Source organism: Orbicella franksi, chromosome 1, assembly GCF_964199315.1.
Source record: "Orbicella franksi chromosome 1, jaOrbFran1.1, whole genome shotgun sequence".
NCBI lineage: Eukaryota > Metazoa > Cnidaria > Anthozoa > Scleractinia > Merulinidae > Orbicella > Orbicella franksi.
Genome location: NC_138145.1, coordinates 16739061 through 16757101, shown reverse-complemented (window position 1 = coordinate 16757101; position 18041 = coordinate 16739061). Strand labels below are relative to the sequence as shown.

The window sequence follows — 18041 nt, the reverse complement described above, 5'->3', positions numbered from 1 at the left end:
TTTGCTGTCAATTGGCACCTACCCTCCATTTTGAATATTGCATATCGAAAAGTTAATACCCTATACCTGTTTAAAAGTCTTGAAGAGATCAGATCTTGAGGCATCTCCTTCCATGTTGTCAGCCACAACAGTTTTGGCAAGGGATTTGGAGCTGCCCGGTTTGCCAACCACAAACAGTGGGATCCTGAGCTCAATACACACCACCATCATAAACACGTTCTCACTCAAGGCCTTGTTGCGAGCAATGTTATGACCTAATTCCAACTGATTCAGTACTGCTTTCTGACACCTTGCAAGAAAATGACAAATATAAAGAGCTTCATAACTTACAAGATCAAAACAAAAATATTCATGTTGTACCAATTAGGAGTGAACTGCCAAGTAAAGTCGAGACTTCCTAATACTTACCAATCAATATACTTACTATATCAACTTAAATAGAGCGGAAATATATATCTATGTTCATCTATCAAAACACGGTACATCTATAAGAGTCACCTTCCTAGCATCTTTTCCGCTGAAAAGTGCCATTGGTCAACCCTGTAACGATTTGTGTTGTGTAAATGTTCCCAGTACAATGGTGGTGCCACACATTTTCTCAAAATTACCGTGTAATTTCCTGCGAAATACGTTGATGTCCACCAGGTAGCTGGCATGGTTGGGAAAAGCTTCGAGCCACAGCACGACGATACGGTTCCCTGTCTTGAAGGCGTGCCTGGTAACATACCCCAAGGGAAAGTACAAGGGCTCGGGTGACATCATCGAGAGTCTACATAAAAAGATAAAAAGTAGTCTTTTGTCTCATCTGTTTTGCATCGCATGGTGCTAAAATTCAGTTAACAATCTTTGTGAATATCCAGTTCCAAGCCTGACAAAAAACACTAAAGAGTTTTGCAAACGTCAGTCATCAAATGAATTTTCAAATAGTAATAAGTTATTATGTTCTTTGCACATTCATATTTGTTTTTAACACCACTGCACAGTTCGCTGACGTCAGTGATGATATAACCAAAACGAGATCTTTTTGGTATATCTCTATCAATAACAAGAACGTTCTCAGCATTGCTTGAACTTCGGGCAGTGTCGTATTTTTCAACACAGAGAAAAATAACGCCCCAGTACAAGTGATCAGTGTCTAATCAGTTGATTTACTATCAGGTGTACACATTAGGACGCTGTGAAGAAAACTTTATCGACACAAAACAAACCAATATGCTCCATGTTGGCGATGCCACACTACATCGCAAGAAATTCCATCAGTATGCATAAGCCTTTCACGCTTAATTTTGCTCCAAAAAAGCCGTATTTTTTACCGTCAAATGGTTTTTTGACATGCAATGTTGCTAAATTGTACTAAATTTTGCTGGCAATGCAATATTTTACATTTCATCCAGATTTTCGAGTAGTTTCCATAGTCTAATGAGCAATTTGTGAGAAAAAAAATCTGTATATAGGGTTCAGAGGCACTTTAAAGTTTTGAAAATTTAAGGTGGCTCTGAACCTTATGCACGTAATTGTTTTTAACTCTGCCAAACGTGGCGCGTTATCATGTTTATCAAAATTTGCTATGGTAACCTATTGTGTCACGGAAATGATGACAACGTGTTCACCAATGATTGGGCAGTTTTTTGATACCATGATTGTAGCATCAAAAGATAAAGAGTGGTTATAACGACCCATCAAAATCTAACTGCTTGAAACTGTTTTGAGACACTTAAAATATAACTTGAAAAATGTAAACTGGGTCATGAACTGAATTACCTGGTTCAATACATTCTCAGGGCCTCGACCAGCACCCTCATCGTCATCACTGTCATCAAGATCACTGTCGGAGTCACTCTTTTCGTCCTGATCATCATTAGTTTCATCCATAAGGGGATTGAGAACCTCACGATGATTGTAAAACCAAACCATCACATTCATTGCACGTTCCACATCACGAAGGCTGACAAAGCTACATTCATCCTGTATAATCAAGATCAATGCAATTACTTAGGTTGCTCTTGTATAGGTAATCATACGGTTTCGAGTTCAATTTGGAATTCGTGCAAATTAATTCCAAATTGAACTCGAAAAACCCTATGGCTACTTATTAATAATATAAACAGGAAAAAATTCGCGTGGAGGAAGTGCCAGAAGATCTTTCTTCAAGCCATTTTTTCTCATTCCAGAAAACTTTTTTCAAAGTTTCTGCACAAAATTTTCGTCATCATTTTACGTGATATCATTGGCTTAAAAAATTTCCTATTGTCTTTCAGCCGACCATAATCCAGAATTACGATGTGTAATTTGCACTGGTGTTACACTTTTTCAACTGCACTGCTCTCAACCAATCATAATCGAGTAATTTTTTTTGATGTATATTATTAGTGCAATAATAGTTGCAGACATGTTGAATATTGACGAGGGTAAGTTAGTTCGCAATTGTTAGTTAAGGGCCATTTACAACACTTCTCGTGATTTCCACTTCCTCCATACTTTCTTCTTTCCTCAGGATGCCCTGTGCTCCCCCAAGGGCCACTAGGTTCAGTAGTAAGTAAATAAGTTTCAGAAAGGTTGCACTCGTACACAAGCTACACCTACCGTTTGGTCCCTCATGTACCGCTGAGAAGCAGTGAGCACAGCTGTGAGAGCTTTCACCAAAGGCGCTTCTCCAGGAATTTTCTTTTCCTGTAAAACCTTGTTTAATGAAAGAGAGGGATATGTTTTCTCGTTTACGTGAAGTCAAAATTAAATTTGCTAGGTATAAAGATTCTTAAAGATTAGAGTCTAAACTATGACACCATCTTGTATTTAAGGGGAAAATTTCTAACATCTAACATGTGTAAACAGGTTGAAGCAGGAATCTAGGTTTGTAAATTAAACCAATGTGCTTACAAATTATAGCCACATTATTACAGTACTACCTGAGTGCAAACACGTCAACAAATCGTTTGGGTAGCTGACGAAAATTACACGAAGTCTTCTTAGTAAAACAACACCTCTTTAAGTACAGAACAGTGGCAGATAGCGTCAACTTACAAATCTGCTGACAATTTGACGTGTGTACAGCTCTTCAATGTCAGGATTTAACTGGCCAAAGTCCCATACTAATGGCCGCATGCTTTCTGGCAGCGCATGTACTCTGTACACTAGGTGTCGCAGAGGAATGTGACCTAATGGGTTAAAAACCATGATCAACAAAATTAGACAAATGTATAAAAAAAACCTTAAGAGGAGGGCTCTTGTATTTCTTATTAGAAGAAGGGGCAAATCCCACTCGTTCTCTCTTTCTGTACAATACAAAGTTGAAATCAAGCTAATGACATACCAAGACGATCATGTGTCTGTTGTGTTGCTACATGATATCCCAAGCCAGCTGACTCCAGCTTATGAATCATTTCTTCTGTGTGTCTTTAAAACAAAAGATGAAAAATTGCCATGAGTTGTCAATCATTACCGATAAAACCGGAAGTTGCACCATGAGTCTTGCACTTACTTTCTGTAAGGATTACATGCTGCAATGAACTGTAGCCTCTTGAGCCCTACTCCTATCTTTCTGCCATTGACTCTGCGATCCACCATGACTTCCTTGATCATTCCCAAAGCATCAGTCGTGTTAGCCTCGTCAAAGAACAACACCGTGTCAATGTTCAACATTTCATTCACTCTAGCCATTTCCTCAGCTTGCTCCACCTTCTTCTCAATGTCTTTGTAGGTTGTCCCCCCGTGAACCTGTTAACCATGATTTGTAGACCATTAAGTATCGGCTTTCAGGAAATGGCTTGTTTAGAATAATCAAGACTTTTGAAAGCTATATTTTTCCCCTGTCCTGAGTTTTAAAACATGTGCTCCAACAATCTAAGACAGGAATTTTCTGTGTAATAAAGGAAAGAAAACCCAGTCTACTGTCCTTAGAAGCACAAAAGAAATTTTCACACCAGTTTTTGTTACCATATTGATTATTCAGTGCTGATGACAGTTGTGATGGAAAAACGATTACTTCTGCTAGTTAGTTTATCATACCTTTACTAGACAAACTGTTTATTGCAGAGACGAATCTTCTGTTCATTATAAATCACCTATCTCGCCGTTTAGATTAGGAGGGTTAGGTAGACAACAAATGACAAAATGACTGGTTACAGATACAAAGGGAGAAACGTACACTATGGGTAAATGACTCCATCAATGCAAAATATCAAATAACAAGTACACACAGCCGTTATATTTATACCTTCATTAGTAGCATGTTCTTTGGTCCACCAGGCCCAGACTGTAAGCCACACATGTATCGAATGAGGCATGTTTTTCCACAGCCAGTCTCGCCCATTATAACCACAGGGATGCCACATCTTAAACACAATTACAGCGATGTTTAGTGATCCATAAATAGGAACCGATTCTCTGCAGTCTCTAAAAGACACCTTTTTTTTTTTCCATTCTACCCTATTAATTCAGGTGGAAACCAACCTCAATAAACACCATTTCTCTAAATAGTTTATTGTTTATTACATTTTTAATGTCATTAGAATATCCCAGGTAGTGTGTCCTACGATGTACTAAAATATTTCACCTTACCTAAAGCGCATGTGGATAGCCAAAATTTTCTTCAAGTTGTCTGTGGTGAGTTCATATGAGTCATCTGGATCATAAGGCCACTCGACGCCCATTACTCCACAAAGCTTCTCAATTTTCTCGCCTCTATATTATCAAACACAAAAGTTCAAGAAGTTTTATTTAGTGTATCAAGCTCTCCACTAATGTGAAGAACACCAGGCCAGCGCCCTTTGCAAACAATGCAGCTTTTGAATAAACCGAATATTCAAAACATCAAAACTGAATGTGCACCATTACTGACTTACATTACTGACTACTGAGGCTCAGCTCGTTCAGCTCGAAATCTCATGATAAAATCACCATAAGAAACTTTTTCCTTTAGCTTCTTGCAGTTTTGATACGTTCTTACCTAGGTCTTAAATTTCCGTATTAGATGAGACATTCCCAAACTAGGACACACCGCAAAAAGGACATTCTTTAACAACTAGCGAATAAATCCAAAATAATGCGGGATGTAGTGCCCCACCCCAATAGAAAGATCCAATAATATATCAATAAATCAATGTCAAACTTACTTGCTCCAAGATTCATAGTTAGTTTCCATGTCAACCTTTTGCACAAACAGACCAGTACGCAAGTGCCTTGACATCAAATTTTGCTGAATGACAACATGAAGGTCTGGGTCAATCAAATTGCCATTTTGGTCGATGTGGAAACCAACAAATGTCATGGTGATGCGATCCTGGTTGAAGAATATGTAAGGATGCGAGCTGCGGAAAAACAATCGGTTTGTGAGAAATAACAAAGAATAAAATTGTATCACTTAATATCTGTTCTTCGGAGTATAACAGTTTCCCTACAGATCAAAGTTGTCATCGTTTTTGGCACATGGTGCTTGATTGCATGTTTATCAATAACGTGTCTCACGATGACGCACAACATACAATCAAAACTGAACACAGTTTTTATCAACTTTCGAAATATTTTTGACAACCTTTTGACTGATGGGTTTAGTTTGCTTTCACCAGTCAAAATCTAAGACATGCAACAAGTGGAATTGACACAGCAACACGTTTTGACATCTCTCACATCAACTGAATCCTCACTCGCATAGGATTCCAAATAGTTAACGCTAACGGGACTCATCTTAAGTTGTAAGAAAGACGTCAAATATTAGTCTAAAGCCTTGTCGAGAAGCATTAGAACGCTATATTTTTTTTCCAAAGAATAATGTCATACCTAGTCTCCCAGCGTCTTCTGAGACTTAATCGCTCAACCTCAGCTTCTGTAGCTCCTTCATCATCGCCGTTAGCATCACCGTCTTGGTCAGAAGTGCCAGTGGGACTTTCACAAGAATTAAGAGATGGTGTAGCGAAGTCCTTCAAAGTAGGAAGTAATGATTGCTTTCAGAATTTACATGTAATATACTATAGCAAGTCTAAGGTTCCCAAACAAAGTCTGTTTGTTTCAGTGACTACAATGCTATGGCTCGATGAAACCAAGCTTTACAAATTGAATTATTTGCTGAAAATGTAGTGGCTAGATTTTCTCCATCATCTGTCAGCGTGAAAGTCAGAAAAATGCTCGCACTTTTGGACTGTTCTAGTTATCCTTTGTTGAATGTTTGTTGAATGATATGCCCGGGATTTACAGATTTACAGTCTTGACAGTAAGGCATGCATTTGTTTTGGGAAGAAATATCCTCCAAAATGTAATGAAATTTCCATGAACATTTCTTGAGAAATTGGCGCGTTTCTGAGAACGCCAGTAAAGAAGTTAGTGTCGATTTCTATACACTACGAATGAGCCACATTACTAAAACTAGCTTCGCGCAACTAAAATAACTGGATCATTTCACCCAGCCGTTATGGTTCTTTTTTTCCTGCGTACAGTTCTATCAAAAGATTTAAAACACAACAGATTGTCACACAAAGTCGCACTCTGCAGTCAAGATAGGACAAGAATGTATATGAGAACTGCTGAATCAGAGCCAAGTTTGTTGCTCATCTCTTGTTCGTACGTTGTCTCGTGCCAGTAATGAACACTGAAGAGCGGGCACAAACTATGTTTGACCACCTTGATTCGTTGGGTTGGATTGAGGTTCGTAACACGAGTCTTAGCTTCTTCACGTTTACAGTAGGTCAGGTCATACGGTTTGAGGGTGTTGATACACTGCCGCACTATGAACCGACTAAGTGACAACGGACTAATAAATGTTACATCGATGGCTGTTGGAGATTAAATTGATAGCGACCCTGTGTACTTTTTATGCTTGTAATATTTATCACCAGAGTCCCTCTGGATAGCAGTCAATCGGATGACGCTGAATGGGCCACCCTGGCTAAATAAGGTTTTTCTTTAACCTTACCCGTGACATCAAGATCATGAAGCGGACCACAAAGCTTCTAAAACCCTCCAAAGTGTCCCCCACTAAATCCATGTTACAGAATGAACTTTCCTCGCAGGCTTGAAGCTGAGAGTTGAGAAAGTTTACAAAGTATCGTAACTCAGACCATGAAGGGTCCTCGATGCCACAATTTCTGTCTCAAAACAAACAAATTATCAAATCAATGCCAAGGTTGTCTAAGCAATAGACCACAAGTTTTTTTGGTTTACAGGGTGATAAACCACGCGGGATGTTGGAAGAACACGAGAAGAATTCGTAAATCACGCGCCGCAGCTTTTATATTATAATTCAGAAGACACGCGAAATTTCCATGAGTTTACTGGCACAATAAACCATAGCTGATTGACCAATCAGAGCGGGCGCATTCATTTAAATTATATAAAGTGTTATATTTAAGGAGATTGGTTACAAATTTTGTGGTAAAGAGAAAGAAAAGCACAAACATTTGAAATGAGTCTTTCTGATTTGAAAAGCATATTCAAGAAAAGGCATTCCCTGTGCGAACACTCTGATGCAGTTTAGCGTGGAATTAAAAACTGCTTTTCTACTTTTCATTTCTTCAATGGGGACCTGTCGAATAACAAAACAATGAACTTCATCAATACGATTCAGAGACAAATTTTTTTTTTTTACTGTTTTCTGGGATCTCTGAATAAACAGCACCCATACGTATACTGAAAAATTCGATCAAAGGAATCATCACCTGGTGAGTGTCTCTATACACTCTGCGTGGTCACCCATCGCTTGACCTGGTAAGAACCAGAAATGATCCAGACTATCGCCAGCTGATTCCCATAGCTTAAGGTACTGAAATGCACGCTGAACATAAGAGCTTTGGAATTCAGCATTGTCAAAGAGAGGGTTGAGACTGTTGCCAGCTGCATAAAAATCCAGATACAGAGAAGGTTATAACGATGTCTGCATCTCCTGGGCAAGTATTATGGTGCAAGTGGAAAAGCACTGTAACACTATTTTACCGCTTGATACTGTGTTTTCCATTAGAGTTGTGAGAGTGTGCATTGAAAATGGACAGCATAAAACTAACTGAAACAATTCATTATGAAATTTTTTCAATACTGTTATAACATGAATTTATTTTCCTTACCCACTGGATTCGATCTCAGTTGAAATAATGTTTGCATTGGTGTTCCACAGTGAATGGTAGGAAGCAGCCTGTAAAACGGTTCTGCTATGACTTTCTTGGAGCTACCACGCTGTTAAGCAAAACAATCACAGGTCAGCTATCCCCTCAAGATCTCGTTAAGTGAAATTCTCAGCGATACTTACCTTGGTGACCGGAAGTCTTCTTTCAATAGTTTCATTTGAACTTTGTGATGGTCCTGGAGTTAGTTCAATCACATACAGATCAGAGGGTCTTCTCCTCCAGACCTGGCCACTACTGCTCTCTAACACACCAAGGACTAGCAGATTGAATAGAAGCGTGTCAAGGCCACTTTTTACCTAAACATTTTTCACCAAATTAGAATAATGACACTAATACAAACATACGGAGAAATAAATTTCAAGTAGTCAAAACGTTGCAGGTCGGGAATAAATCTGGAGTGATAAAGTATTCCCCTACCGACGGATGTACATCAAGATGGAAAACTCGTGAAAGAGGCAAATCAGGAACAATGGTGTGGGGTAACAAGGACTCTGCAATGGTGTATTGATGTACAAAAGGTCCATAAATTGGTACAGTGATACAAAGTGGCACATCAGCCTCCATGTCTCTTAGGAAGTCCACCACTGTTTCATTGTTTTTAAGTCCAGGTAAGCTCTGGCTGAGCCGACAAACTACCAAGCTCTTCCCAGCTCCTGCTCGTTCAGATGACAGAACTCTCACAGCCAGCCTGTACAAGGACGATATACATTTCTTCAGAAAATTGGAAGAAAATACGAAAACACAGTAACTGAAAATGCCTTTTTCCAGATCTCTGACTTTTGTTTTGCCAAATGGGATACAGTGCTTGGCACTATTCGAAAAACGGCGTATGTATACCCTTCTCAATATCATATAGTCCCCATTTTAACCTCATTCTCTCGTTATATGTTACGCTTTCTTTTCTTCAACAAACTAGGTTGTCTAGCATCAGGAAAATTGAAATTCTTTTCTAATTAGAAAGTCATCTTTCCTCTAAACACGTAGTTTAAGTAATGCAGTGTTTGTGAGTACTCTTTTGGCGCAACACAGATGATCTGAATGAATGACTGATAAACCCAAAAAATTCCTGTTCCATGAGTGCTACCTTGGAAGTTACTAGTTGGAATTTGCATGGGTTACGTTTTTGACATTGCCAGTACATACATGACAGTATGTCATACCAGATTAAACTTTCTCAGCTATCGTTTTTAAAACCGTTACAGCATTCAAAAGGTCAAGAAAGCTTCATTAAATACTACGTACCCCTCTTTGTCCAATTTAGCAGCCGGAGTCCACGGCAGGATCTGATCTCTGAACTTTCCCCGTTGTTGAGAGCATGGCTTGAACTGTGTCTTCAGGTATTGCCTGATTTCCTTTGGTGATGCACAATGTGGTATAGTTCCTAGTCTGTACTGATCAAGAGCTGCAGCCATGTGAGCTCTGTCTTCGTTTTCAGAGCTACAGATAACCACAAGAGACAGCCCTACAAGAGAATCACTGCCGTTGAATGAAACAAGGAAACTACAGACAGCACTGGAAACAAACAAAGCCAAACCAAACAAAAGAATGAATCTGTTCCTGCAAACACCTCTGATATTTCAACCCTGGAAAATAGTTTCTGCTTTACTTCTACTAGTTAGTTGAACAGAACATTAGTGATGGGATAGCAAGAATGTGGCTTCTAATTAACTAGTTTCTGATAACTGTGATGTCAATCTAGTTTCAAATTACCTTCATTGCGATTGTATTGACGCTCCTGTAGTAGAAATCCTAAGGCATTGGCAGCTTTCTGGGAGACAGTGTAGTCAAGCAGGTCAACGTTCACTAAGCAAAACAACCTGCCATCTTGGTCACCAAGGGATCGTCTCCATAACAGTTCAATCTATAAAAGACGATGGACAAAAGTATTTCAGGATAATGGACCCGTTTGTGCACCTATTTGATCAGTTTACAATCGCGTAAAAGTGTTGAACTTTTAACAGAGTTTCAAAGTTACCTGAGAGAAAGAAACAAGATTAAATAACCAGATTAATTGTTCCTCACTTTTTTAGTATATTCTAAGACTTATAATTTACAATTCACGCATTTCAAAAGGCTATCGTTACCCACCTCTTCTGCAGTTGTATCAGATGTGCAGATCAAGACTTCTTCAGATGTGGGAAGAGATTGTGAGCTATCATGCATGTATAAGGACAGCACAGTTCCAAAAATGTCATCTGTTATACACATTTTACGTGTAAAAAAAAATAAACGAACACGGAAGGATTAACGACTTCACAACTTAATTGACTTAATTTGTAACCCATAATAAAGGGGGGAAGTAAGTAATAATAAGTAGCGTGTGTTCTTATTTGCAAATGTGATGCAAACACGCATTTACCAAAGAGTAAGAGATGGAGACAAAATGATGAGACAAAAATAGGATAACGCAGCTAGAGAAGTCAGAAGAAAACAAAATCCATATCTCGTTGATACCTTTTGGAACAATCACAAAATTTGGCTTTCCACGCTTCAGGTATCTTGGGAAGCGTCTTCGTCCTTTTTTAGAAGCTGCAAAATAATATAATAAGATAGCTGCAATGTGATGGTGTCCAGTTCTTAAGTCTGAACTTCTTATCATTGAATTGAAGCTGTAATTTTGCAAGATTGAAATCACATCATGCGTCTGGTAGTCCTGTGATCAGCCTCTAACATTTCGGTGGCTGTAACGTAGTATGTTGACTTCAGGGAATGCGATACTCTGTTAACGACGATCAGAGCAAGCTACAAGTCAGTCGTAATAGCCACTTAAGTCCCAGCCCAGTTGACAGGTTTTTATAGTGTTGTTTGTATTTGTATACTCTTGCTTATATGCACAAAGGATAATGCAGTGGTTCCACGACTCCCTTCAAATGATATTTGCCCTAAAGCGTATGCAAACACAGCAAACCTTGTGAAGAAAGGTGGAGCAAAAGGTTTCCTAAGTCATCAAGGCTGAGAAATTCCCCATCTGCTGTCTGGTCAAGAGTGAAAGGAGTTTCCATTGGTTCTGATGAATCCCCTGATTCATCTGTCATATCTTCCTCTCCAGGACTAGAGTGAAACGCGGTGTTAGCAGTATAGTGCAACAGGCAATTCATGGTACAATCAAATGTACATAGAGTATAGTAAAAAGGAATGCAATGCCTCACTGCCTAATCTGTCTCTTCATTCTGCTGCCATCCATATGTAGCAGGAACAGGAATCGTGCATACGAGTTAGAAAGAAGGCAGTGCCCTCCTTACTTTCTGCCTACTAGTTACTAATGGCTAAACTGTATCAACTGTCAAAATAAAGGACGTAACTAAAGTTCTTCCCAAAGTGAACTTAAATATGACAAGATGGCAATGAGTCATGATCATATATTTCACATCTTACCTTTCTTGTTCCCGAGATGTGGTGCTATCCTTATCCATTAGCTGCAAATATCTGGGATCATTCTGTGCCTCTGAGTGCTTAGCACTGATCAGATCTTCGTTGTTTCCATTTTGGACAGACCACACAATTAGATCTGCCTCAGTGGCATCTTTGCATGTGATCATTGCGGCTATAGCAACCTCCTCAGAGTAACCAAGCAACTCCAACTTGGCAACAAGTGACTGGAACATTTCTTTGTTTGAAGGCTGCAGCTCTTTTGACAGTTTAGACCTGTGGGAGTTATCACTTGGTCGCTGACGTTTACTGCTGGTACCATATGACCTGATGATGTCTTGGCCATCCTCTTGACTACATATACCACAAAATGTAAGCACAGACTTCAGAGTGGCCAGGTCAATGCCTGGTAACACGCTCTCCAAAAGGTTATACACTTCAAGAGGAATGCCATCCACTGCTCTGGGGCCTCTGCCTTGGACAATGGCCAGTTTACTTCGAAGGAACAGCAACTGCCGCGTGGTGAAGTGATTTAATTCACTGTACCGCAAACGCTTGGCATGTAGTTCATCCTTCCACAACTGAAGAAACTGTTCCATTTGCACACTTTCATTCATCAAATCGTCTATTAGAGGACGGTTGGTAGCAAGTCTTGGGGTACAATCAAATTCATGTTTCCACTTGAGGTGACTCACTTCCCCAGCATTGCAAAGTGAAATATAAACTGTGGCAAGTCGCAGGACACATTGCAGAATCTGAAAATTTTCAACAAGAACATACGGGACGTTAATGAGTATACAAAACACAAAATGGAAAGAATGTAATATCGATGTTTGCGAAACATTTGTTTTTACATTGTAAAATGATAAAATGTAAAGACCTGGAAGGTTCCCTTATTCATTTTCAGACATACAGTTTGGAAGAGCACATGTAGTGTTAGCACTATTTTTATATCTAGTGATTTTAAACGTGATTTATCATGTATTAAATTACGTCTATCAAGCTTTGTACTGGTTCAAGGAAGTAATATGTTCCTCACCTAAGCCACTCTCCTAGCTACAATAAGGTGATGTTTTCATGCGAAAAGTATGTCATCTGTCTGTTTGTCTTTGCCGTATTAATCTTGAAACGGTGACTAAAATAAACTTACATCAACAAATCTGTCAACGTCCTGTTTGCCATGCGACGCCTTAGCAGCAATAAGCATGAGCTTACTTTGCAAATCCTTCAGATCATCGAGTGTATATTCTTTGCTGTTCCCGGTTTTACCTGACGGCACTCTGAGCTTAATCACATTGGGCAGCGTTAATTGTTCCTGTACTAGTGATGAACTCGCATCTTCATTAAGGCATCCAACGCTGTAGATGCCATGTTCATTGATAGTCTTAGCTTCCATAAGAGAGGACATGGCCACAGAACCATGAGATGTTTTGACATTCTGAAGCCAATCCATGTGACGACTGGTGTCCTCCTGCAGATCATAAACAAATAATTTAATCAAACTAAGACTTGTGTGTTTAGCACAAGTGTAAGGCAACAAAACTGTGCATATTGTTTGAAACTTTTCTATGTGGAAAGTGTCTCCATAAAAGACATGCTAACGGAAAAGCAAAAAAAAATTCTTATGGAATGTGGAACCACATTCCCATCAGGAATTAAAGTGATTCCACTGAATTACATTACGTTTCCTTGCTGAGCATAATCTCTTACGTCAATTTGCCCAGACATACTCATCATTAAGAGATTTCCTTTGACCTAAGCTCAAAAGAGAAATAAATAATCGTTTTCTCCTAACCATGCGCGGTGCCCCCTCTTTTTAATGAATAGATTTAAATGCCAAACGACTGACTACAATATATCGCGGTTTTTGAAAAAAAATTCTGCTTTGAAATGTCTTAATTTGAATGCCGTAAAGAACACGTATTTAGGAAATTCAGGATGTGGGTGCATGTAGTGAATTCTTTAATTTCTTTTACATTGCAGTTGAAACAGTTTACAATGTAAGGCCCAAGACTATTTTGTAAGAAATGACTTTTTTTAGAAATTACAGTCCCCTTTTGGATTACTCAAGTTCGTAAGGAGAATTTCGTAGGTCTAATAGATACTAAAATGACCATGCGTACATATTGTGCAAAAAAAGAACGGTGACCCCCACATTTTATTGGGTTTTTTTAATATGCGTTATATAATTACCGAGGGACAAAGTTTGAGACAGTTTTCAAATTCTCCTTCTTTTTCGATGGAATCACCTTAAAGATCACTTGTGGAATTGCAATCCACCAGAATCTAACTTGGCAAAGGAATATCACGTAAGGGTAATCGGGGCAATACGGTCATAACTACATAATAACAGCCATACCAGTTTTGTAGGGAGCGTGGGATCTGCATCCACTGCAGTCCAAACTGGCTCACAAGTTCTCATTAAATCGTCAAAGCCAAAAGAACGTTTCAAATCGAAGATAAGTGGTGCAAATCCTAAGCAGCTGGTATGTAAGCAGGTTATTCTTGCGGTCTCCATGTCTGTCTCCCCAGCTGATATGATGGCCAAATCCACAAGCACCTTGAGTTCTTGAGGTCCTTGAAATAGAAACTCAAAATGCTTAAAACAAGAATTGTAATACAAAATTGTCAAAAGACTATTCAACTATAAGCAGGCTTAGGACTTTTAACGTCTACTTTTACGAATTAATGACGCAATGCAATAACTGCATAACAATTGGAGTGTAGAGAACACATAAATATATCTGTTCAGCACTGAAGCAAAACAGTGAACACTTATTTTGAACATCTAAGCAAAAGTAAAAATATAAAGTATGCATCAGAGCCAAGTGGCCCATGCGGTCAGCGCTTATCTCCGGTTTCAGTAGCATTAAGCGACTGATAGTATCTTTACTCCCCCCTGGATGGGATGGGACCAACTGTTGCAAAAGGCCTATTGAGCCAGAATTGGCAGTCTATGGCAGCAACCAAGGTCCATTAATTTTTGTGTGTGTCCTTTGTTCTTGTTGTCTTTTTTCCTGCGTAGTTTTCTTTTTTGTCACTTGTAGTATAACGTAAGCTACTGATGTAAACTTAATAGCCATTTATTAATTTTTAGCCTATTTTTTTCTTTTACAAATTGATGTAAGCCGTTGAATGGAAATAAAAATGTGGAAACAAAAAAGAGAAAAAAAAGATCCAAAATCATATCGTAAACTGAAAACAATAAATACGAGGTTAAAACTAAGCTAACATCTTGTCAGGAATCTTTCAGAACTAAAAAGCCGATTCCTTTCTTAACTTTACCTGTTCCCTGAACAGAAACAGACTGCACTGAGTGAGAACTAATGCAAAACTAACAAAAGTGTGGTTTAGATGGAACTGCAAGATCACGAACTAATAAAACGACTAGTAATGCAATTAGCTAAACACAAACAAATCTCAGTTCTTATGTCCAGGAGTTACGCATACGTCACAGCAACAGTTCAAAAACAAAAGCAAGAAAACCTCTTCATGAATGCAAATAATATAATTTCAAGACTTTTCAATTTTTTTTATAGATGTACCTGAAATAGTTTCCTTCAGCCAGTCAATTAAACGTTGACATCTGGTTACAGCATCAAGGCAGCGCGCACGGCCAGGAGTTATTCTGGACAACTGTCTTCCAGCGTCCCGCAATGCTACATTCATGGTTCTCAGTGGCCGCTGTTTGAATTCACTATGCGTCTATGTAAGAAATCACCGATTGCAAAAAGAAAATAATCAAAAAATGAAACTTTTATATGGTTCTGTTTTGTTTTTAACCGTAGACATGCCACCTCCCACCCTGGCGTGGGAGAAACACCACTCCATTTTTCACGGGTGCATTTTTCTGTTTAAACTTAATTTACCATTAATTGTTATTTCAAGACCCCCAGTTCCGCGAACTAGGTGTCAATGCCAGATTCAGAACTGATAACACCATCCAATCTTCAAACTGAGATTTGATATTGAAATTTCAAATTTGTTACCAACATTCCCCCCTAAACTCCGAATAAAAAACCTGCTCTCATTTGCTTTCAAAACTCTGTTAACATACACCAATCGAGAAGTGCAACTTCTCTTTCAAACCATTTGGTAAGAGAGTTAAGTTAAATTTAAACAAACCTGGTTGAGCAGATCCTCTACCACTTGAAAATTTCCTTCCAGGCCATTACTCGTTTTGAAATCCAGGATAATCCTAGCAGCATCAATGCAGTTATGTAACTTGTGGTACTGCTCTATCTGCCGAATGCGCTCGTCAATTGTTGAATTTAGAGGTGGCCCTTGACCGTCATTTCTTGAAGTGATAAGCCTGATTTCATTGGTAAGATCTTCATACTTCTGGTTGTCTTTGAAGACATTGAAAAACGTGTCCACCTCTCCCAAGGAAATCGTACCACATAAGAAACGCTTTTGCAAAGACTGCAACTGCTCAAATGAAGGTGTCCAAATCAACTCCACAACATCTTCAACACTGCGGGCCACCTTTTGGGCTGCTTCTTGTCCAGTCTTCTTAAGTGCCTTGTACCCATTGTCCTTCCAAAATTGCCTAAGGAGAATACTGTCCTTTAGTTCACTAAGAGTTGAAATCATTTCCCTAGCCTCCGAAGAAAGACCAAAGAAAGTTACCACTGGCAACACTCTCCCACCAACAATTGTTGACCGTACAAGATCTTTCATGGATAGGCGAGAGGCGTCTGTCGCCACCTTCCCTGACAATTCATGGAGGTTTACTATAAAAAGGAAACAAAACACAAAGAAAACAAAAATCTTTACTTTAGTGCCAAGGTTTCTAGCTACCCTATTAATTAGGGTAACTCTATTAACTAGGGACAATTTCCATTGCAGCAAGATTTAGCTACCTTGTTCGATACATGAGCACATCCTTAAGAAGGCAGAAACGCTGTTCCGTTCCCGCTGAAATGCAATGAGTTCACTACAACGTTGATTCAACAAATGGCTTAAGGATGAACTTTCATTTTCGTCCTTGCTGATCTGCTTGCAGAGCAATAGAAATCGTTCTGAATAATCCTTGAGTAGAATTAGCATTTGAACTTCTATAGCTCCATTCTTCAAGAGTCCTATGGCAGCCTCAAGAGACGAAATGGCTAGCATCAAAATTTCTTGTCCATCTTCTTTTAATACACAGCGATAGTCAGATTCTCTACCTGGAAAGCAATGTACAGCTTGAAAAAAAAACAATGTTGCGCCCTGTTTATGGTTGACTAGATGTACAGTTTGAAAAAAAAACCCCGTCAACGTTGGGCCCTGTTTATGGTTGACCAGACCGGTTGTTCATAGCGTGGATAACGTTATGTACTGAATAAATCACTATCCTGTGGATAAATCTTGACAAAACATTGCTATCCGCTGGCTACTGATTTGTCCCGTTGGATAGCGTTATCCATCCTTTGAACAACTTGGACAGCGTAAATGGGATATGCTATTCTACCCCAGAATCCACCACAGCACCTACTCAGGTTTTCTCAACAGTTTGCCAGTATGTTACTACTACACCCAGGTAGAGAAACCCACAGATAGAATAATGGCTGCATAAACAAAAGCCTCCATTTGGCGCGAAAATGTACTCGGATATTTGTCCGCGGACATTATCTGTTCCGAGAAGCGAACAGTTTTCCGAGAGCGTAGCTCGAGGATAACTGTGAGCTTTGAGGAATAGATAATGTCCAAGGACAAATACCCGAACATATTTTCAAAGTCAAATGGAGGCTATTGTGTTTATTATCGTTCAAATATTTTTCGCAACACACGTAGTTTTGAAAATTGGGGAATATTCTTGGATGTTCCCAGTTTTAGCTGGGGAATACTCGGTCACGTGACACGTTTAGACTAATCGCGCGCGAGCGAAAATATTTGATGGATTATAAAATGCGATATTTTCTTAGACCATTACCTACACGTATCTTTTAGCGAATAGTTGCCGGGCGTTAAATTATTTTGTTATACCTCTCAACTCAAATGCGTTTTCCGATTGGAGGAGAACGTGTCACGTGTTGTGGGTCAAAACTCACTAACTCCCTTGGGCGAACAAAACTCAGTAACTCCCTAGGGAAACAACAACTTGAACTTTCGACTCGCACGTGATCAGGTCATGCTCCTTAAAACCGCGGCAAATTTGTGAGCCAGCCAGCGTCAAGCAAACGATTTCTTCGCAGTTTTTTATTCATATTTGTACCTTATTATTTATCTTATGCATATAACTCTCCACATTCTTTCGCTTTTCACACGTTTTTACCCTACATTTGTATTTAAACCTCACGCGGAATTAATATTTTTCTTATCCCTGATGAAGCAGTGGATCGGCGAAAGCTTGGATTTTAACAGTTTTTTTTTTTTTGTAAAGATTTTTACAGTAGTTTAAGGCTTCAATTGAACTTTTGAACTTTTGTCATTATCTACAATGTTACTGAAGGACAACATTCAACGATTACAATCAATAGTCATTGAATGAAGGGCAGAGCAAAGCAAAGGAAGGAGGGTATTTATCCTGCACAGATGTGTTTATAAGGGTCTCCAATGCGATTGGCGAAAAGTCTGTGTTTT

The 18041-nt window shown here is 39.0% G+C and overlaps 1 protein-coding gene across 1 annotated transcript in view; it reads right to left on the bottom strand.

Moving 5' to 3' along the window:
* LOC145493523 (E3 ubiquitin-protein ligase rnf213-alpha-like) overlaps nt 1–18041 on the bottom strand; it is a 100725-nt gene that overhangs the window by 26372 nt on the left and 56312 nt on the right. The window contains exons 16-42 of the mRNA XM_081473012.1: nt 16340–16645; nt 15603–16210; nt 15023–15182; nt 13837–14054; nt 12628–12948; nt 11484–12232; nt 11017–11159; nt 10563–10637; nt 10197–10303; nt 9819–9969; nt 9351–9570; nt 8526–8796; nt 8231–8404; nt 8049–8157; nt 7647–7821; nt 6905–7076; nt 5776–5915; nt 5112–5306; nt 4558–4680; nt 4214–4331; nt 3479–3714; nt 3311–3393; nt 3022–3155; nt 2584–2679; nt 1762–1965; nt 609–769; nt 67–289 (exon numbers count right to left, since the gene is read on the bottom strand). Of these exons, the coding sequence (XP_081329138.1) occupies nt 67–289; nt 609–769; nt 1762–1965; nt 2584–2679; nt 3022–3155; nt 3311–3393; nt 3479–3714; nt 4214–4331; nt 4558–4680; nt 5112–5306; nt 5776–5915; nt 6905–7076; nt 7647–7821; nt 8049–8157; nt 8231–8404; nt 8526–8796; nt 9351–9570; nt 9819–9969; nt 10197–10303; nt 10563–10637; nt 11017–11159; nt 11484–12232; nt 12628–12948; nt 13837–14054; nt 15023–15182; nt 15603–16210; nt 16340–16645 (5672 nt within the window). The remainder of the gene's footprint in view (nt 1–66; nt 290–608; nt 770–1761; nt 1966–2583; nt 2680–3021; nt 3156–3310; nt 3394–3478; nt 3715–4213; nt 4332–4557; nt 4681–5111; nt 5307–5775; nt 5916–6904; nt 7077–7646; nt 7822–8048; nt 8158–8230; nt 8405–8525; nt 8797–9350; nt 9571–9818; nt 9970–10196; nt 10304–10562; nt 10638–11016; nt 11160–11483; nt 12233–12627; nt 12949–13836; nt 14055–15022; nt 15183–15602; nt 16211–16339; nt 16646–18041) is intronic.